General features: G+C 36.3%; 1 protein-coding gene and 1 long non-coding RNA gene across 9 annotated transcripts in view; one reads left to right on the top strand and one right to left on the bottom strand.

Annotated features, from left to right (window-relative positions):
- CCDC82 (coiled-coil domain containing 82) overlaps nucleotides 1-22,051 on the bottom strand; it is a 34,960-nt gene extending 12,909 nt beyond the window's left edge. The window contains exons 1-5 of one of the 8 annotated variants that reach the window (XM_043579885.1): nucleotides 21,947-22,051; nucleotides 15,838-16,556; nucleotides 15,155-15,359; nucleotides 4,622-4,714; nucleotides 2,120-2,244 (exon numbers count right to left, since the gene is read on the bottom strand). In XM_043579885.1, the coding sequence (XP_043435820.1) occupies nucleotides 2,120-2,244; nucleotides 4,622-4,714; nucleotides 15,155-15,359; nucleotides 15,838-16,542 (1,128 nt within the window). In that variant the 5' untranslated portion in view covers nucleotides 16,543-16,556; nucleotides 21,947-22,051. Of the gene's footprint in view, nucleotides 1-2,119; nucleotides 2,245-4,621; nucleotides 4,715-14,726; nucleotides 15,360-15,837; nucleotides 16,557-19,330; nucleotides 19,493-21,462; nucleotides 21,777-21,806; nucleotides 21,908-21,946 lie in introns of those variants that run through there. The other 7 variants (XM_043579881.1, XM_043579886.1, XM_043579883.1 and 4 more) reach the window with 7 other exon arrangements.
- Nucleotides 21,883-22,756, top strand: part of LOC122483182 — a 53,278-nt gene continuing 52,404 nt past the window's right edge. Inside the window, exon 1 of the long non-coding RNA XR_006297322.1 lies at nucleotides 21,883-21,993. This is a non-coding gene — a long non-coding RNA (uncharacterized LOC122483182). The remainder of the gene's footprint in view (nucleotides 21,994-22,756) is intronic.

The raw sequence follows: 22,756 nt of genomic DNA, 5'->3' as shown, positions 1-22,756 counted from the left end.
ATTAGTAGTGTAGATTACGTTTTACCATAATGTTTGAACTACATACAGTGAACATATTAGCAGGGTTACTAACCTATATTCGTACTCTCTACCAGCTTGAGAGTAAATATCTAGTATAGTAATAGTTTCCTTTCTAACACTGTATGATTCACAACAACATTGCATTTTCTTTACTTTTAATATTTCTCATATTTCATGGCCCTTTGTGTGACATGTGTCATTTACAGGCTGACATTCTGAGGGAACAGGTGGCTAACCACCTCCCCTTCTTGCTTCTCTGGTCCTTATGGAAGCACATTTGAGATGAAAGCTCTAGCAGCTTGGCTCTGTGAATGACTACAATATGTAGGAACACTCCTGCTGGTTTACACGGGACATATAACTGAAAAATAAACTTTGCTGGGGTAAGCTATAAAGATTTTCATTGCTGGTATGTCCTATTATTTATTTTTTGCAGCATAACTTAGCTAATTTTGACCAAGACCATACTGAATCATCTATGTCTCTACATTTTTAAGTTAATATTTTCTTATATCTTAGAGTTATTATTTCAACATTGGGTTATCCAAATTCAGCATAACATACCACAGTATAGTAAAGCATAATATAGCATAGTGGTATGGGCTTTCAAGTCAGAGAAATATTAGAAAGCTATGATTTCTAGGTATGAACACTGGCCTAGCTAATAACTAGCTCTATAGCCTTGTGTTACTCAATTTTTCTGAGTCACGGTTTTCTCTTCTTTAAAATGGAGGAAATAATAGTGCCTTCCTCATGGGGTTGCTCTGAAGATCAAATAAGATACTTTACACTGCATGCAAATTACTTGGCCAAGTTAAATGATCAATAAATATATGCTATTTTTCTATTAAAGAAAACAATATTTATACCATGTTCTAAGAACTATGCTATGTATTTTACCTTCCAAGTAAGTAAATATTCCTTTTACTTTTTAAAGTAGGTAAATGTTTTCTGTATCTGAGGAAAAGACTAGAGTTTAGAGAGATTAAAAACTCACCCAAAGTAAAAAATATATATATGGTGTCCCTAAACTCAGTCATTCTCCAAACTGAAGTCTTCTCTTTCTGTAATCCCATAACTGTCCCTTAATAAACCATCTGTGGCTAATTTATCAGGTAATTCAAGATTGAATTGAATCAGGCCTTGGATGAAGTCAAATCTCCTAACATAAATGAGGTAGAGTAGCTAATGATTTAAGTTCTAAAAGGACTGTTAGGAACTTGGATCTCTGTTATCTTGCCATTTTCCTAATAATTGGAAGATAGAATGTAAGAAGTAGGGAGATTAAAAAAAAAACAACGTAAAAATCATGTAAGATAGCCTCTACTATTAGAGATCATAAAATAGAAATCTATGGGATAACATGAAATGCAATACATCTTATACATTAAAAGGATGCTCCCCCTAAATTGGTAGAATTACAAAATCTTAAGGTGGAGAAGGATTTCAAAGGCAACCTAGGCCATTGTTTCCCAAATTATGTTAAGGAAATCAATTCTTCTAGCAGGTGATAGAAGGAGGTGATAAAAGGTAGCTCATGAAAAGAAGCCTCATAGTAAAACACAAATTTGGAAAGTATTACATTCTACATCACCCTCTTGAAGATTTATAGTATAAATTTACACATTAATTCTCCTTGAAAAGTCCTCCAGTTAAATTTAACTCTTTCTCTTAACAATGGAACTCTCTTTTCTGAAGAGAGAATTAACATCCTATGAAATAACCTCCTCATTTCAATAGATGGGCTAACACCTGAGAAGTTCTAAAGTTATTCATCATTTAGAACTACTTAATTACTGGATACATATAATAAGTGTTACGATAATTAAAACAATAGTAGCCTTTAGATGGGCTAAGACCTGAGATGTTCTAAAGTTATTCATCATTTAGAACTACTTAATTAGTGGATACATATAATAAGTGTTACAATAATTAAAACAATAGTAGCTTTTAGAAGAGGTGATAAGCTGATTATTCAACAAAAAAAATGCCAGTAATTTAGAAGATTATTCATTCTGACTGGATATTTAAATCCTGATAGGCCTCCCACTCCCATACCCCCAACCAGAGATTCAAAAACAAATAAAAAACTATATACCTTATATAGCTCTTTCCAACGACTTCTAGAAGCTAAACTCTCTAGACGAGGCTGAACAAAGCGGTTATCCAAATAATGAAGAGATGTCAACATATCTTGTGCATATGATTTTTGTCTGGTGCCATCTGTTCAAGGGAACAACAATAACAACAACAAAAAATAATCACTTAGCCCTTAGGAAATATCTATCTATTATCTATCTATCTATCTATCTATCTATCTATCTATCTATCTATCATCTATCTAATTTTTAAGCCCCCCCACACCAATGAATTATCCAGCTTCAACTACCAATAGTACCAAGGTCGAGAAACGTTATTAGGAAATATTTAAATAACTGAATACTTAAGGATTTCTTCCCACAGTTTTAGAAGGTATTTTAAATTTAAAAAAGATTAATGAAGAAAAAACCCACAATTCCATCAGAATGTTAGGGAAAGGAAAGAACCACAGAGGCCTTCTAATTATTCCTTGACTACATCAGACTTACTCTTTTTTTATCTTAATCCCAGTAAAATTAACATACAATGTTTTATTAGTTTCAGATGTACATCATAGTGATTCAACAATGCTATATGTTACTTAGTGCTTACCATGATAAATGTACTCTTAATCCCCCTTGCCTATTTTATCCATCCCCCACCCACCTCTGCTCTGATAACCACCAGTTTGTTCTCTATAGTTAAGAGAGTTTTTTGTTTGTCCCTTCTTTCTTTGTTCATTTGTTTTGTTTCTTAAATCCTACATATAAGTGAGAGCATATGGTCTTTGTCTTTCTCTAGCTGACTTATTTCACTTATCATTATACCCTCTAGATCCAACCATGTTGTTGCAAATGGCAAGATCTCATTCTTTTTTTTTTTTTAATTTTTTTCAACGTTTATTTATTTTTGGGACAGAGAGAGTCAGAGCATGAACAGGGGAGGGGCAGAGAGAGAGGGAGACACAGAATCAGAAACAGGCTCCAGGTTCTGAGCCATCAGCCCAGAGCCTGACGCGGGGCTCAAACTCACGGACAGCGAGATCGTGACCTGGCTGAAGTCGGACGCTTAACCGACTGCGCCACCCAGGCGCCCCAAGATCTCATTCTTTTTTATGGCTATGTAATATTCCATTGGCTATATATATCACTTCTTTATCCATTCATCTATCACATCAAACTCACTTTACCTAAGGATCTTTGCACTGGGTGTTCTCTCAGCTAGATCTATGCATTATTTCCCCTTGACTTCATTCAGGTTTCTGCTTAAAAGTCACCTCTTGGGGTGCCTGGGTGGCTCAGTTGTTAAGCATCTGACTTCTGCTCAGGTCATGATCTCAATGGTTTGTGAGGTTGAGGAACACATCAGGTGAGCTTGAGCCCTGCTTTGAGTGAGCCCCACTTCTCTGTCTCTCTCCCCCCCACCCCCTCCAATCTCTCTCTCTCCCTCTGCCCTTCCTGGGATTCTCTCTCTCTGCCCCTGGCTCACTTGCACCCTATCTCTCTCTCTCTCAAAAAAAAAAAAAAAAGTCACCTATTGAGAGACCTTCTTTGACCAATCTAATAGATACTTTCCTTTCCTTTATCACTTGATCTCCTTAACTTACTTAATTTTTTCTCAAGAACTAATCCCTAGTTGAAATTATGTTATATATTTGTTTACTCATTCATTGTCTGTCTCTCTCATTAGAGACAGCAACATGAGGGCAGGAATCTTATATGTCATAGTCATTGCCATATCCCCAGCTCTCAAATAAATGCCTGCCCCTTAGGCACTCTATAAGTATTTGTTCAATAAACTGTGAATGAAATCTCACTTTGGCAATTAGGTAGATATTCAAAACAACATATTATAGTCTTTATTAACTGCCAGATTATGTGCTAGATGCAAGAGATAAGTGTATATCTAAGGCATGGTTCTTCTTGTACTCTTAGAAGGGAGAAAGGCAAAAATACATTTTCAATACAGTAAGTATACACACATCAGTACCACCAGGGTAGCACAAATGAGGGAGTGAAAATGACTTTACACTCACCTGGAAAATCTAGGGTGGAAAGGGATTATATTTTAAGAGAGAACAGTATGAGCAAAGGCACAAAGCATAAAACAGTATATAACTTCTGGCGAAATTCAAGTGTAGAGAGGCTGAGACAACACATGGGTATTGAACTACTCTACTGTTTTGAGTCTATGCCTTATATCCTCACAGTTACTGTGAACTCTCTAAAGTCAGAGGAACATCACATATTTCTTTTCCACTTTCCACATATCACAAATAGACAGGAGCAAGTTTTTGAAGTGAATGGGCTTCTGGTGTAGTTAAGTTTATCCTAGGGAATAATTGGAGGGCCTTTAGAATAGGGTCTCTTGATTTTGCTTAAATGTATATATATATGTTATATTATATTATATTATATTATATTATATTATATTATATTATAATATATTAATTATATTGGTAGGGTTTTAGAAATTGGAAAAAGAAAAAAAGATACTAATTGTCCCACTCATATTAACTTACCATACAATGTTCCCAGAAAAGATTCATCTAAAGCATTGATCAGAAGAGCCTTCACAACTCTTTCAAAGTGAGTATAGTGGTCACTAAAAGAATCTGAAATTAATTTTAAATACATATTAGAACATAACAGATAAAACAATTCCCTGAATAAAATAGTTTCCTTTCTCTAAGAAATTAATACTATAAATAGGAGAAATCACTTAGTCATCCTAATTTTGTAGCTGCCTCGGTGACTTTTCTAGTCACTGAGCAAACCTCCATTTTCCAGATTTACTGGCTTCTAATCCAAAATTTCAAGTTGTTATTTAAAATAATCTTCACTTTCCAAACTTATTAAGAGAAAACTGTTCAGAAAATATTAAGAGATATGTTGTAAAAAAAAAAGCCCCAAATCATCCCCTGTGCACCTAAGTTTAATTATCAACTTAATAATTAGAGTGAGAGAGCAAAAGAGAAAACTTCTACAGGTAGATTGTTCAATATGTACCTGCAACTCCTGACTTTCCTTCTTTCTAAAACATGTTACATATGAAATTGTTCAGGAAATTATTACCCTAGCCAGAACTCCAATGGCTATAAAAACTCGATTTCCCTTTCTCTGTCCCAGATTTAGGATTTTCCACATCAATTTAGAAAAGTTCTCTCTTCTCTTTCTCCTACCAAATATATAAGCCTACCTTCCCACTAACCCAATGTGCTCCATGGAATCATCTATTGTGATGGGCCAGGCTACAACAGAAGGTCCCTGTATTTCCCAATACTTTAGGGTCCAGGTTTACTATGGCTGTAGAAATATTCTCTATCAAAGATAACCCCTTCCATGACCCAAATGGTCATCACAGAACATTTGCCATGGGCACCTATAAGAATATTAGGGTATTTTAGGAAAAGTGGAAGATGCCTGATTATAAATTTAAGCAAAATAAGACCTATATTAGCATTCATGACTGAATTTTGATGTGCTTTCTGTTGAAATGAAATGAAAATAAGACTTAACATGGAGAAACTTTTAGCTTGTATTTTAGCTACTAAAACAGCTGTATAACCTTTTTTCTGGACTTCAGGAAAAATTTTTAGTATGCATTCTTTTTTTTTAAACTTTTTTTTTAACATTTATTTACTTTTTTTTTTTTTAATTTTTTTTTCAACGTTTTTATTTATTTTTGGGACAGAGAGAGACAGAGCATGAACGGGGGAGGGGCAGAGAGAGAGGGAGACACAGAATCAGAAACAGGCTCCAGGCTGCGAGCCATCCGCCCAGAGCCTGACGCGGGGCTCGAACTCACGGACCGCGAGATCGTGACCTGGCTGAAGTCGGACGCTTAACCGACTGCGCCACCCAGGCGCCCCTTTTTTAACATTTATTTACTTTTGAGACAGAGAGAGACAGAGCATGAACGGGGGAGGGTCAGAGAGAGGGAGACACAGAATCTGAAACAGGCTCCAGGCTCTGAGCTGTCAGCACAGAGCCCGACGCCGGGCTCGAACTCATGGACCGCGAGATCATGACCTGAGCCCAGTCGGCTGCCTAACCGACTGACCCACCCAGGCGCCCCAGTATTCATTCTTTTTTAAGAAAACATGTTATGGGCGTCTGGGTGGCTCAGTTGGTCAAGCATCCGACTTTGACTCAGGTCATGATCTCACGGTTCTTGAGTTCGAGCCCCTCATTCGGCTCTGTGCTGACAGCTCAGAGCCTGGAGCCTGCTTCGGATTCCTGTCTCCCTCTCCCTCTGCCCTTCCCACTTGCGCTCTGTCTCTCTCTCTCTCTCTCTCAAAAATAAATAAACATTAAAAAATTTTTACAAAGGAAAACATGTTATTATGATACTAAAGTGGTCAAAATAAAGCAGTGATAAAATTAGACTATAGCAGATAATTTGCACAAGGGCATGTAGACTTTAGAGGGCCTATGATCAATTATAAATTACAAAAGAACTGATCACAACCATTTATGAATTTTAAAAAAATCAGAAGATAATTGGAAAATGAAATAATACTTTAATAGCATTCAATTTTGTCTAGACTTTCATCAAACTCTGGATATAATATAGTGTTGGTACATAATTTAATTTGTGAGTGTTAAAATGCATTTAAACTCTATCTAGTACTTCCCAAACTCTATTAAAGGAAAAATGTTTTAGGTATATTAACAGACATGTTGAGGAAAGAAACATCAAATTCATCCCCTGTGCTCCCAAGTTGAACTATCAAATTGAAATAGAATTTTTTACCCCACTGAATTTATTAGTCTTCGAATGTACTAATGCCTAACATTACTCATTTGCTGTAGAGTTTGGGAACTGCTGTTTTATTTTAAAGAACCTGATGGCATTTCTTCAGAATTGGGAGTAAAAAGAAAGGGCAGAGGATTAGAGTCATCTCGAGAGTTTTGCCTCACCACAAAATCTGTGTTCTACCAATTGACATCAGTATCTCCTTGAAAAGAGTCAGGAAGGCCTCAATTTCCTTGTGTTTGAGTGAATGGATGGGTGGTGGAGGAATTACGCTCCTGGCATCTCAGATTGGAAAAAAAAAAAGATTTTATTGGGCAAATAAATGGCAGGCACTGTTTTATACACTTACATGCATTGCTTTACTTCTCAATACAAGTCTATGAGGTACTATCAATACCCTTGGCTTATTTTTAAAAGTTAAGGAAATAAATGCAAAGAGGATGAAAAATTTCCCTAAAATCACACAGCTAGTGAGGGTTGAAAACAGCACTGGAACCCAAGCAGTCTGACTCCAGATTTCATGCGACTATCCACTAGGTAGATGTTCTGCGTGGTAGTCAGGTTTGATAATATTATTGTTCAGAACACGGAATTTAGACTTGGATGGGAAATTGGAGGAAATAATTCAAATCTCTCATTTTAAAATTTTAAAAATGACACAATTATGAAATAATGTACCCAAGGTCACAAAACTAGATAGAGGAAGAATCAGGATTAGAGTTCAGACCTCCTCCAGAGTTGGTTTTTTGTTTTTTGTTTTTTTTTTTTCAGTGCTTTAATCGCTATATTGGATGAGCTTCTGTGGAATATCCAAGGAATATCATTTAAAATTTTCTTCTATGACTATTAAAAAACTGCAAAGGGATACAGGAGAAAATCAACAGTATTTGTGTCTATGCATAACTTGATTTTTCCAAGGTAGTTTAATCTTGGGATAATTTCCCCATACTCAATCGTAGGATACGCTGCTCATTCTGTTGATTTTCCATGCATCTTTTATCATGTTTTAGTTTCACATATATGCCAAGATTTTGTACCAGCACCGTGTACCTTTCTTAATGACCTGTCACTGCCATGCCAGTACTACACTGTTTTACTTACTGGAATTTTTTGATAAATTTTTATATCTGGTGGGGGAAGTCCTTCTAATTTTCTGTTTGTTGTCTAATTTTATTTATTCCCATATATTTTCCCCAAGTGAACTTCAGCACTGTTTTGCAAAGTTAAATCAAAAAGTTAATTTCCGAAGAAATAATTTCTTGTTCCATTTATTGCTTTCCAGAAACATGGTGTGTCTCTCCTTTCATTCATGTTTCCTTTGCTATTTCAATGTAAGGTTTATTCTTGTACCTATAAAGTCATGCTTTTCTTCCTAAGACTAGGCCTAGGAACTTTGTTTTAATTGCTACTATAAATGGAATTGTCCCTTATTAGATCTTTTAAATAATTATTGACAGCATGTAAGAAAATACTGAATTTTACATATTCATTGTGAATCTGGTCATCTTTCTGAGGTCTTTTGCAAATTCCCAAAAGATTCTCTTAGATATTTGTGGAAAGTGAGCTTCCTGACACATCAGAGAGCTTGATAGAGGGAGATACTGTTCGGGAATTCCTGGGCAGTAACTCTGCTTTCTCCCCCAACACTGAGAAGGATGTGGTCTTGCTAGTGCTAAGTTTATTTCAAGAACCAAGAGAATGTTTATAAATATTCTCTTAGGTAGAAGCACAGAGATTGTTGGTGTACTTTCTTCTGAAATAGAAGTATAAGCCTACTGTAAGAAAGCAGAGGCAGAGCAAGAAATTGAGTTCTCTTTCTACCCTAACATGTCCCCCTCAACAGGCAAAAAAGAACACAAGAAAACTATGGAAATATATGCTGCATCTACTCCTGCTCTCAATGTATTCATATCCTTTCTCTTAACTTTTATATCCCTGGCTAAATAAGTCAGAAACTTACAGCTTGTATGCATGTATATATAAAATCACATTATGTTCAAGTAATGTCTTTTCCATTTCAAAAGTTGTATTTCTTTTACTTTGTCTTATTACATTGTTCACAACATCTAGAACAAAGTAGGACATTTTTGTTCTTTGACAGTATCTCTAGCGCTTCATTATAAATATATATTCTCTTAATGTAAAATATTGTTTTGTAAAGGACATATGCTCATATTACTATTTTTGAGACTTATTTTCTTGTTTTTGAACTAGATATGGGCACTGAATTTCATGAGATGCTTTTTAGAATCTTTTAAAATTAAGCCATTATTTTTTCTCTTTTGACATATTAATGGAACCTGGAACCAATTAATATATTAAACCATTTTTATGGTCCTAAAAAGGATGGCTAGATAACTTTTCTTCATTCTTGTAATCAGAAAAGTTGTTTCCTTCAAATGTCTATTTGCAAATCTATTTTATCAATTTATTAGGATGTGAGCCTCCTTAATTTGCATAAATGGGCATGTCCAGCAACTCAACTGTATTTTCTCCCATCACACCTTTCAGTTCACATTTCCATATGTCCTTCCATCCAGAAACATGCTATATCTCTTAGCACTTCAAATCTTTTACGTATCCCACTAAAGCTATAGAATTTTCTTCCTTTAGGTTTCCATTTATTCTGCATTTCCGCCCCCCCCCCTTGAAATTTGTGAAATAGGATCATTTCTATTCCTTTATGTATTATCTTCTCCCTCAGAACTGTTTTCATTTTCTCTATTCCAAAAGAACTTCTTGGATTTAACCTATATATCATTGATGATATTTTCTGTACTGTTAATTCAGTTTTTTACATCTTTCAATATAGATTTTACTTCTGACTTTATATTTTTAATTCTCTGGCAACTTATCTTAGCCCTATTTCATCTCAAATTGTTCTCTTTTTATGAGTTTCTATTTGTTTTTCACAGATTGCAAAGCAATGCTTGATATAATTTTCTTCTGAAACATTTTTCACAGATATTTTCTTCCTCCAAGTCTTTATAGGGCAACGTTACTTTTCCCTTGTGCCACAATATGATTTCAATGGTACTTTTTACTTATTGTACAAAAGAAGGAAAGTTCTAGGATTTAATATTTAATGTAAATGCCTACAAGACTGTTCTCGGGCACACACTGCATTATGTTGATAGAATTATTCTCTTTAATAGCTACATGGAGACTAAGTTAATGTTCATTTCTAATCTAATTTCCAGTATTCTAGCAAGTATTTATCCAGCAAGACAGTAGATGACTAGACTGAGATGTACTCTTCTGTCTATACTTTGTTTTCTGTCACTCTGAATATGTGATAGAACTGGAAAAATAATATAATCGTCAGTATCCACAAATCTGAAGATTATTCCTCTCTTTCTGTGGATAACATTCTTAGTGTGTGAACATTGTAGGTCTGGAATGCAATGGACCATTGCCGGTCAATCTCTCTACTTTTTATAATATCTCTTCTGGGAGCTGCAGTCTCAAAATAAATTTAGAGAAATACAGGAATTTCTGAGAAGGAAAAAAAGACCATGATTTTCTTCAATGGCTTCAACCATGTAGCAGGAAAGGGCACTATTTTGAGGTGTTACAGATGCATCTCTCAGAGCCAAATGGCACATGAGAAAGTGACAAAATGTCTTCCTCTAGATAGAACTGTTCTCTTCAAAAATGTACAATTGCATAGGCCACTGATTGTGATTCTCACCTGAGTACTGAATTTGGAATTAGAAAATGTTTCTCCCAAATAGTGATCGTATGTTGACTATGAGGAGTGGTCAGTGTTCTTATAGAGGTTGGGGGGAGAATTAATTTGGGAATACTAGCCTAATTACAGCCTGAGGCCATAGAGTAGTGTTGATCATTCATCATATAGGTTATTACCCTAATGAGAAAATATATTTTTGAAGTGTAAGAATCAACCTACAGCAACTCTAGAACATAATCCCTTGACAAATTGAAAACTGCCTGTTTAATTTTGTTATATTCGTAAATGGTATAAACATTGATAAGTATTAAAAACAAGTCATAATTTATCACTCTAAAGTATATGGGGTTTTTTTCTATGATGTTTTAAGAAATTATATTTCTCTGTCTTGAAGTATAGACCCAGGAGCCTTCAGTCAATATATTTATCTTAATCATCCATCCATTGAATTAACAATAAGTTCCTACAATATAACATCAACTTTAAAGGGAATGAAAAATGCAAAGAGAAGTGAAGTGGATTAGCCATTGAGGTTATTTTTTGGAGTGGGAATGCCTACTTGGGTCCCTTTATTTTTACTTTTTTTTTTTTTTTAGCACAAAATTCACTCTTTTTGGTGTACAATTCTATGATGCATAAAGTTGTATAACCACAACAACCAAAATAAATAAACAAAAATTAAGTTCTACACCACCCCAAAACTCCGTAATGTTACCAGTCAATAATTTAGTTTTATACATATTGATTGAGTTGGAGGTATCTGAAAGACACTGGTGAAAATGTTCAATAAGAAGATGAAAAATGTGCCTTAGGCTTTGGAGAAATCCGTGCTGGAAATAGAAGTTTAGGAATTTTTGCTGGTATACTAGGCAAAAGTTATGGGAGAGAGACTGCCTGAAACACAAACAAGGGAATTTGAGGATGACCTTTAGAAACATCAATATTTACGTGGCAAGTGGAAAAAGAGGAAAGCGATATTATAAAGGGAAGACAAGACCACAGAGGCTAAAAAGAAAACTTTCTGAAAGGGAGGGTGGTCAATTGATGGTGGCAAAGCACATAACAACACCAAGTTAGCATAAGAACTGGAAAATATTTTGGCACCTAGGAAGTAATCACTAAATTTAATGAGAGCAATTTCACTGGATGGGGCATAGAGTTAATGGGAAACTTGACAAAGGATAAAATTTAGAATAGTGGTTAATGAAACATATCAATTCAAGGGAGGAAAGGCATGAATATGGTTACAAGTCGAGAAAAGACAACTTGTAATGATAAAGCCAGAAGTTACCATTAAGAACATACAAGATAAAATGTATTGCATAAAAAATAAGATTCATCTCTCTGAGTTGGAGATACTTAGTAGTAAAAGCAAGCACAGAGCTCCTTGACATTTACCCAAGTGAGTTGAAAACTTACATTCATAGAAAAATCTGCACACGAATATTTATAGCAGCTTTATTCATAATTGCCAAAACTTGGAAGCAACCAACATGTCCTTCAGCAGGTGAATAAACAAATTGTGGTACATCCATACAATGGAATATTATTCAGTGATAAAAAGAAATAATCTATCATGCCACATTAAGACATGGAGGAAACTTAAATGCATATTATTATGTGAATAAATTCAATCTGAAAAGGCTACATGCTGTGTATTCCAACAATAAAACATTCTAGCAAAGGCAAAACTATGGAAGCATTAAAAGGATCAGTGGTTTGCCAGGGGTTCAGGGGAGGGTGGGAGAAATGAATAGGTAGGGCACAGGAGATTTTGAGGAGAGCGCAACTATTCTGTATGATATTGTAATAATGGATACCTGTTGCATCATTATATATTTGTCAAAACCCATGGAATGTACAACACAGAGAGTGAGCCCGGAGATAAACTATGAAGTACAGTTAATAATAGCGTATCAATATTAGCTCATCAATTTTACCACGTGTACCAAACTAATCCAAGATGTTAAATATAGGAAATCTGTGTGTGAGAGGGGTTAGATAGGAACTCTCTGTAGTTTCTACTCTTCAGTAAATCTAAAATTGTCCCTTAAAAAAACAAACACATAGATGTAGGATAGAGGATGTTAAAAATAGTTCCCCCATGCTGGATTTTGATTTTGATTAATTAGCAGGAGTAGGTATGAATGGGTATCACTGAGCAAATGTTCTATCACATTCTAGATATTATAATCCAGAATGATGGGGTATCTCCTAATTGAGTTTCCCTAAACTTTCAGTGTCCAAGTGGCAAGTGACCAAGTGACTATTGACGTAAGGAAAATAGTCATTGACTTTCAAAATATAGATGCCTATCACTGGCATCTCTATCACTGATAAATGTCTTGAAATTTTATTCATACCTCAATCTACCATTTTATTATAAATCATGAGATTGGTATTGAACCACATTACATGTAATTTTAGTAAATATGCCCATTTAAAAAAAATCAGAAAGAATGCACTCTTGAAGAAAAAAATAAAAATGTATTCACTCAACAGCCTGTTTCTACCAGAGTTGTAAAACACCTTAAAAACAATCTTCAAATTTATGCACAATTATAGGAATTAGAAAAATGCACATTTAGAGACACCCTGAATTGTCAGGATCCTATTATTTATGGTTTAATTAACTGTATGAAAAGAATCCTAATTTCCAATCTCTGATAAGTTTCACTGATACTTCAATAGGCCTGATAAAACCAATGGTTCTCAAAGTATGGTAGACACCTGGAAGTCCCCAAGTCCATTCAAGGAGATCTATGAGGTCAAAACAGTAACACTAAGATAAGCATGCTGTTTTTACCATGTTGACCTTTTCACTGATGTGTACAAAAGGAACTATGGGTAAAGCAGTTATGGCTCCCTAACATGAATGATGGCAGTAGAAGCAAACCACAAATAACCACTGTAGGATTGATTCATTGCTATACACTCAGTAAGAAGCTACGTTTACTTAAGAATGTCCTTGATGAAGTAGTAAAAACTATGAATTTTATTAAGTCTCAAATATACATCTTTTGAGTATTCAATGGGATGAAATGGGAGGTAGGCATAGGGCACCTATGCTGCATTCCACACAGCATATGATTGAAAAACTGAACTGGGAGCTGAGAAACCCTCATTTATCATGAAACACCATGTTTACTTGAGAAAGCAACTGACAGAGGTGCCTGGCTGGCTCAGTCAGTAGAGCATGCAATTCTTGATCTGAGGGTTGTGAGTTCAAGCCCCACGTTGCGCCGAGAGTTTACATAAAAAAAAAAAAAAAAAAAAAAAAAAGAAGAAGAAACAGAAAGAAAGGAACAAAGGAAGGAAGAAAAGAAGAAAATGAATGAACTGACAAACAATATTCAGGCAGTTGTTAAGTATTTTTCTCAAAAATGAGCAAAGGAAATCTGTAATTTCAAGAACTAACAGTATTTACTACCAAAGGTTTAAGAAACAGATTTTTATAGAAGTTAGAATTTTAGAAAACTTGTATCTGCTATTACTGTGAACTTGACAGCTTCCCCATACCTAAAAAAAATTCTGATGGGATTGGTGGTAATATTAACAAACGTGATTTCAAAAATATCATATAATGAAATGTGTCAACATTTGGAAGATCTACGTAACGCAGTGAATCAGTATTTTCCAAATGACTAATGCATGATGTTACAAAATCACATATGGGTAAAAGATCCATTCAAACTGCAAGACAGACTAATGGACTGCAATGTAAGTGAGTACTAAAAGTTCATTTATATGGTTTCAGATTCCATATTGCAACTAACCTTTAAGAAACAATCACTCGTTTAATTGTGTAGTGACAAATAAGAATATCCACATTATTTTAAAAATACTTTTAAAATCTTTCTCCCTTTTCCAGCTACCTATCTGTGTGAAGCAAAACTGTTTTCATCTACTTCAATCAAAACATCAAAATGCACTGAATGCACAAGCAGGTATAGGAACCCAGCTGCCTTCTATTAAGCTAGATATTAAATACATTTATTAAAATGTAAAACAATGCCATTCTTATTTTTTTGAAAATAGTTATTTTTAATAAAAAGGTTATTTATGTTGGGGTGCCTGGGTGGCTCAGTTAATTAAGGGTCTGACTTCAGCTCATGTCATGTTCTTGTGTTCATGGGTTCAAGCCCTGCATTGGGCTCTGTACTGACAGCTCAGAGCCTGGAGCCTGCTTCTGATTCTGTGTCTCCTTCCCTCTCGGCCCCTCCCTGCTTTCACTTTGCCTCTCTCTCTCAAAAATAAAATAAAATAAAATGTTACTTATGTTAACATGTAACAAACTTATTGTTAAAGCCTATTAATTACTAAATATATTTTAAATATCTCTTTTGTATTTCTACAATGGTAAATGTTGATAACTATAACCCACAGAAACAAAAGCTGTTCAGGATCCTTAATAAGTTTTAAGAGTGTATAGGGTTCCTGAAACTACTAGAATAAACTGTTATCAGAGTGACAAAGTTATCTAAAAATAAAACCATAGTTCCCAGTCAATGACTTAGAACATGATAGTTAAGAGGCTAATTTGATACTTGATATAATACTACAATTAGAGCAAGTCATAAAACAATTTCTTGATATTTAACTTACAAAGAGAATTCTGTTTTACTAATTTCAGTTGTGATGTAGTCAATTTTTCTCCTTGCTGGCTTTTATTCTCTTCATCACCCTCCTCATCTTGAACTACAAAGTCATCAATAATATAATCATCTCCATCTTCATCATATTCATAATCATCTTCTTCCTCCTCCTCATCACTTTCATCACTGCTTGGGCAGGATTCCTTTTCAGAGTCCTGATTAAATTAGAACATACCTTTCAGTAAATTTGTACTTTTAAATTGTCAGTATGGATATAAAATTAAAAGATTAAATCTTAAACCAATGACCCATGGAAATTAATTTCATATTTTAAGGTTAAAAAAATCTTGTCATGTTAAATGTCGAACTTTCGAATTAGTAAGAAGGTAATATACCTCGGTAAATGATGTAAAATGTTTAAAATGGACATTAAGAGTATAAGTAGAAGTTAAAAAGAGGAAAGACCATATTAAACAGTCTTTCAATTTTAAAACAGAATGATGAACTGAGGCTCATGATAAAACAAATTATATTAGACACAACAGTGCAATCAAACATGTTCAAGGATACTTGATTAAAAAAAATAAATTCAAGAATTGAGAAATAGAACAGACTCAGTACTTTTTTATAAAAATTAAATACTTTGAAAAAAATATTTAAAAACAGTAACAAAACCAGTAGAATATAACACACCTCAAAATCTCTACTACTATTGCGTCTCTGACGAGATCTTTGTTTTGAGAGTTCTTTGAGTTTCTGGAATTGTTCTCGCTTTCTTGCAGCTAAAGTTTTTTCAGGTGTTTTTGGCTCCATCTCTACTGAAGAACATTCATCTTCAACCACTCTACGTGGACGTTTAACACCTACTTTTCGAACTAGGATATCACTGCTGTCACTCTCATCACTGTCGTACATAACAGAGGAGATCCTTTTTCTCTTCCCTCGCTTGATGTGTTCTTCTTCTAAATCCTCCTCTATTATCTGTCCAGTGTGTTTGTTGAGATCGTCATGCTCTTGACTGGAATGCTTTTCATGATCTGGTGAGTCAGAACTTCTAGGTTTGTTTTTGTTATTTTCTTCTTCATATGTTGAACGGTTGCCAGTGTTCATGAGATGCTCACAGTTACTACTACCTTCACTCTCAACTTCAATTAATCTAAGTTTTCTTTCATTTTCGGGGTTTTTATTACTATCGAACCCCTTGTTACTATCAAGTTCTTCATCACTGTCAAGCTCTTCATCACTGTCAAGCTCTTCATCACTGTCAAGGTCTTCATCACTATCAAATAACCGTGAAATACTACTTCTTTTAGTCCGCCTCCAATCAACTCGAGATTTCTGCTCATGCTCTTGAGTTTTAGAATTTTTCCTTGTTTCGTGTCTTCTAACATGTACCATTTTCACTTAAGCTTCTACAAAATAAAGTTATTAGGAATATAATAATGATAACCAGATCACAACAATGAATGCATTTATGGTAAACTATATTTATTTGGTGTTATAAAATGGTTCACAACAGTATAAATCACATAAAATATCTGAGTGAAGATGGTAGAACAGTTATTCAACAAATAATTTATTGAACAGCTATGAAAAAACTGTAATGAACATCAATTGTGAATTGTATCTTGCGTTGAAAGGGATGCACAGAAAAACCGTGGTCCTGTTCTCCAGAAGATTATCATCCATGGGTAGAACATACAAAGATATAATAAGAAAAATGCAAGGTATTCATTTGGTCCAAATGAGAGATAAAAATAACTGCAATAAAATTATAAAGAGGCAGGAAGAACAGTATAGCAAATGCTTCACTGAAGTTTTAACTGCACAGATATGATCTGATAGACTTCTGAAGGACTGGTTATATTTCGACAAAAAGAATGACAGAAAAAGGGATTTCAGGCAGGTAAAAATGGTAAGGTCAAAACTCTGGCACTGAGAGAGAACATGGTATGTTAAGTAAGTGCAACTGAAAGGGTGTGAAGAAAGGCTTTATGCTGGAAAAAAGAGAGACAATTATAGAAAAACAGGGTGGGGTTACCAGAGTCATTCATCCTTAGGCAAAGGATTCTAAACAGAAATGACATGAATTATAACATAAAGGGTCAAAAATTTATAGGAAGAAAGTTATAAAGTACTAGCTGACAAAAGATAGCAGTGCAAAACTAAGAGATCACCTATCTACTAAGACAGCAGCTTCTATATACTTTAGTAAAATGGCAATGGCTTTAAACCACTCAAAGTTAAAGACAGAATATAATCCAATAAAAAACATTAACAATCCAAAATTGGGTGAAAAAATAAAGTTTCATGGTGAAGCAGGGCATGATATTGGGAAGAAAATAAATACTGTAAGTTTCTGATTCAGAAAAGGGTGAACCCCACTAAAATTGCCACAAGTATATAATAAAGGAACAATTAGAGATAAGTAATGTAACTAGAAAAACAGTTAACACATATGAACTTTTGTAGTTGCTAAGGAAAATAGACATATGATCACAATGTAATGAAACTGACCTCATAATACATGTATAAGAACTTCAGTACTCTATTGAGTGCTATCTCCTTCAAAGAAATCACCTTATGTGGCTAATTATTCCAATATTTACACTATGGCATAAAATATTCTTGGAGATTTCTATAAAACTTAGTATCAGAAAATACATAAAAATATGAAAAGAACCACGCTCCATTTTTTATCCCAAAGAGTGGTTTAAATACCCATTTTGTTCATTTGTCTCAGTTATAAGGGACTATTAGCAGCTTCCAAAAATGAAATCCAACTTCAAAACTTGAACATTAATTACCATTACAGATATATTTTTTAAATATGCTGTAACTTTGAAGGTAAATCCAAAAACAGAATGCCAAAATATTTTGAGCAACGGCAGTATCACTGAATCAAGTTTATACCTTTCCAAGATGATTCCTTTTTTGGACAGGCAGGGGTATAAGTGGGAGAAATATCACTCATTTGACTGTACAAATTGTTATGTTTAAAGGCAACGTGACAGTTTCTAAAATGGTCATATCTCATATAAAATCAGCATAGTGGTTTCTAAGATCATACAGCAGAAATTTATAGTGTAGGCTGAAATGTGACTTTTTTTAATGTTTATTTATTTTTGAGAGAGACAGAGACAGAATGCGAGTGGGTTAGGGGCAGAGAGAGAGGGAGACACAGAATCCGAAGCAGGCTCCAGGCTCCAAGATGTCAGCACAGAGCCCAACGCGGGGCTTGAACTCAGGAGCTGTGAGATCATGACCTGAGCCGAAGTTGGATGCTCAACCGACTGAGCCACCCAGGTGCCCCTGAAATGTGATCTTATGACAGTAACCACTACAAGATAGATCGAGCATTGTAACCGCAATCTAACAAAGTTTAGTCAACACACAAAATATTCTCTTAGTTGAAATTACACTTGGATTGCAAATTACAGAAGGCTTATATTAAAAATCAGCCAAGATGAGAATTGTGTAGTCAAAATTATCTTAAAAATTTCTATATTCCTCTTGAAACTATATATCATACTGCTTCACAGCAGGTCCATCCAGTTTCTTCTCCTGGTTGTAAATAGATTACTATTATTGGTGTTTTGTGTGTGTGTGTGTGTGTGTGTGTGTGTGTGTGTGTGTGTGTTTAAGCACCAAACTGGGCAGCTTATATTGTGAAGCCATATAGTACAAATAAGTTTTTTTTTTTAAGCACATAGAGCTAAATTTGCATAAACCATGCATGTGCATTACACTGTAATGTCTTTCTAATAAATCTGAACTGGGAGAAGGAATGAGAAAACATTTATGAAAACAAATGACAAATATGGCTTCAGTAGATACACTAAAGCAACTGTGAACAGTAGGAACATTAAATGAAAGATGATTTTATTAATATGCAAAAGCAGTTTCATGTACATTAGATGGTTATCTCACAAAACTATACCATGTCAAAAGACATTTATCTTATCAATAGGTGGCTTCTACAACAGCAGTAGAAATGATTAACAATGTGACACTGTAAAAGTATCTGACTGCATATGGTTAAGCTATTAAAAACTCTTATATGTATAGTAATTTTTCAGCGCATTTTCATATGTTTTTAAATCCTGACAATGATCCTAGAAGGAAGATATTATCTACGTTCAGTTATAAATATCAAAGCCAAATACGCAGAGTTCAAATGACTTACCGAAGATCATACAGCTTGTTAGTGACAGAGCAGGGATTAGAAACCAGTTCTCCTGATTTCCTGTCCAGTGCTACACAATGACTGCTGCCAATATTATATTTGTACAAGGTGGTAAAAACCATGCCTTTAAAAAGTCATTATTTTATCTCTCATTCATGCTAAATTTTAGTTTCATAAAAGAATCAAAGAGGGGCGCCTGGGTGGCGCAGTCGGTTAAGCGTCCGACTTCAGCCAGGTCACGATCTCGCAGTCCGTGAGTTCGAGCCCCGCATCAGGCTCTGGGATGATGGCTGGGAGCCTGGAGCCTGTTTCCGATTCTGTGTCTCCCTCTCTCTCTGCCCCTCCCCCGTTCATGCTCTGTCTCTCTCTGTCCCAAAAATAAATAAAAACGTTGAAAAAAAAAAAATTAAAAAAAAAATAAAAAAAAAAATTTAAAAAAAAAAAAAAAAAAAAGAATCAAAGAAACCAAAATAGTTTAGAGTTTACAAACATGCTTTTTAAAAAAACTATTTTTTTAAACAGTGTTTTTTAAATAGTAACAGAATTTTAGTGCACGTGAGTTAGGCCAGTAACTTCTGGAAATTGTCCATCCAATAGGCAAGAAAAGAATGTGTAAAAGAAATGAAAATTTGTGACTTCCCTCTACCATCTTATTGATGACATTGATCACAAAATTTAAGGATTCCCCATTGAGTCCAAAAGTAAAAATTTCAAAAAGTCAGTTTCTAAGGAGAAAAAAAAATTATTTTGGAAAACTGCAGTATTGAATATTTGAAGAAACAAATTTTATTTAAATAAATCAAGTCTCATGTGGCCAACTGCCAAACTCCCAGGGTCTCTCCTCATATTTCAAAATTGCTGTCACTGAAAAAGAAGATAATTTAAATGTGCTTGGCTTCTCTTTTAAAATTATGAATACTTTTACAATGTTAGCTGGGGAGGGAAGAATGATGACAGAGGGAAAGGGTGAATGAACTGAACCTGAGGAGAGAAATGAGAAGGTGAAGCTAGATTGATGAAAATGACATCTCTTGGGTCATCAGAATTCACTCAAAAAAAAAAAAAAAAAAGAATCCATGCAATGGATGTAATTTCTTTATATGCTGAGTATACACTCAATTTCTTGAAATGAGAATTTAATCAAGCTTCTTTAATAATACCTTACCTTTAGGCAAAGAGAAAAACAAAGAAACTCCAAACAGAAAGCATTAAATAAATGAAGAAGATCAATACGATCACATCTTTGTGCTTCTGTGTGAATATCACACAAAAGGCATATACAAAAACCAAAAAAAAAGCATATACATAGCTTATGCAGTCTGCCAAAGAATATAGATTAAAGGTAAAAATCCATATTGTTGTCTCTCACGCAGTCATTCTACAACTCAAAGGTACTTGATGATGCTACTTGAATTTCTCATCAAAGGAAATATCGTGTAGCCTAGGCTTTGAGGTTAATTTATCCTGAAGAAAAGATTCATTCTAGGAATCACTTGCCCTGTCAGGTGACAGTTTACATTTTTAAGGTTTGAAGAGCAATGGAACCCCAGGCATTACTTGAAATTTCACCAGAAGGGATGCATTCCTATTTGTAAAACAACACCCCTCTCTGACATTTCCTTTTATATGATAGTTTGGAGAGAAAACCTTAAGAGGCCAAAGAAATGGTTATTGAATGCCAGCACAGACTCGGAGCGTGGCGCTACTAGAAGAAATCAACACGGCCTCTGCTTCCACGGAGCTCACAACCTGATGAAATTACTGGGAACACCAGTATAACCCGGCATAATACATGACTTAAGGGCTACAGTGTTATAATTCTGATTACGTTCTTTTCACATTGCTGTGGATACATTTATCACAGTTCTTCCACTGGTAGAAAACAGGGCAGCACAACATGACAGAAATAAGAAATGGAAAGATAACAGAGAGAAAGATAATTCGCCCCTTTAGAATCACGAGCCAATGCTCCACAATTTCGCAGAGTGAATCCTGCCAGTTTCGCATCCGGGACAACTACAGTATTCATTAAAATCTTTAACACTGAAGGTGGTTCTCTAACTCCAGCAGGGATGGGTGGCAGAGGAAGGATCTCTGCAGTTTACACCAGAGTCATTTTCCGGATTACAAACCTGGCTCTTTGACGGGACGCAGGTAGCCAGCGCAGCACGCCCACCAGTCCGCTACTCTGCCTCGGGCAGAGGGGCACGGTAGCTGGGAAACCGTACCCTTAGACCGAACTTCACGATGACGTGCGCGGGACGACACAAACCCCCAGGCCCTAGGGGAGCTCCGCAACCCAGAAAACCAACAAGGGTCTGGAAAGGCCAGAAACCCGCGAAACCACCACTCCAGCTCCCCACTACCAGTCCCGCCCACTTCCCCACAGCGGAAGAAACAAACACCGGGCCCACTGCAGCTCAGCCCAGGGGGGCAGGGAGTGCAGAAAGACGCAGAAGGGGCTAGTCCTACCCACCCGGACAGCGCCCGCGGGAATTTTTTTCCCCCGCCTGCCGGGAGGCGCGGCTTCCCCGGCTCAGTTCATAAGCCATCAGCAGCCTGAGCGAGAGCGAGTCCCCGCCCCGAGCTGGCCCTGCACCGCCCCCGCGCCCTCACCTTTCAAAGCTCCTCCGCCTCTGCCTCCGCCTTTGCCTCCGCCCCAGGTACCCTCTCCAGACTAGCCACGCTCCTCCTCCTTCCGGGGACCAGGGGAAGTCCCGCCTCTGGGAGGAGCAGGGGGCGGAGCCGGCGGCGGGAGGGGGCATCTTCCGGGAGCGCGTGCTGGGGGAGGAGCGGTCGCCGCGCGTTAGTCAGGGATCGGTGCGGGTCCTGGTTCCAATTGAGGTGGGGAGAGGGGCCCGGCGGGCTGTGAGGGGCCGGGAGGACTGTCCAAGCTAAGCCCAGCGCGGGGAAGTGTGGCTTGCGGTGGAAGGGGTTGGCTGCTGGGGAAGCAATCAAACGTAGCCGTTCCCTTGGGGAAAGGGGCTAGTCCCCGACTCCGTGGCTCTTCCGCTCTCTGCTGTAACTTTGGGGTGTGGCAGGGGCTAGTGACGGACGTGTTTACCCTGGATCAGGGCTTGAAGGAGGTTTGTGGTCACGATGGAGTTATAGTCTTTATCGCGGCCACTGGGGGAATAAAACAAATGTTTGTAATCCGGATTATCCGCGGTGACTTGGGGCCTCCTCTACTGCCCATCTAAGTTAAAGGCCTGTTCCCTCAAACTTCCTTCCCTCTCATCTTCCTCTGCCGTCTCATTGCCGGCCAAGCCCGTCCAGGGACGGGGTCAGGGTCACCAGGTTCCTGGTAAGGTTGAAAGACTGAGGCTCTAAGACTGCTCAAGTGGGTCTGTGTGAAAGAAGGAAGGATTTTGTAGATTGTTTCAGTGTGAGTGTGGGGCAAGGGCCTGAGTCCCACAGCCTCAGCAT

Source organism: Prionailurus bengalensis, chromosome D1 (assembly GCF_016509475.1).
Source record: "Prionailurus bengalensis isolate Pbe53 chromosome D1, Fcat_Pben_1.1_paternal_pri, whole genome shotgun sequence".
Classification (NCBI taxonomy): Eukaryota; Metazoa; Chordata; class Mammalia; order Carnivora; family Felidae; genus Prionailurus; species Prionailurus bengalensis.
Note: the sequence above shows the minus strand (reverse complement) of the source record. Positions and strands in the feature narration are given on the sequence as shown.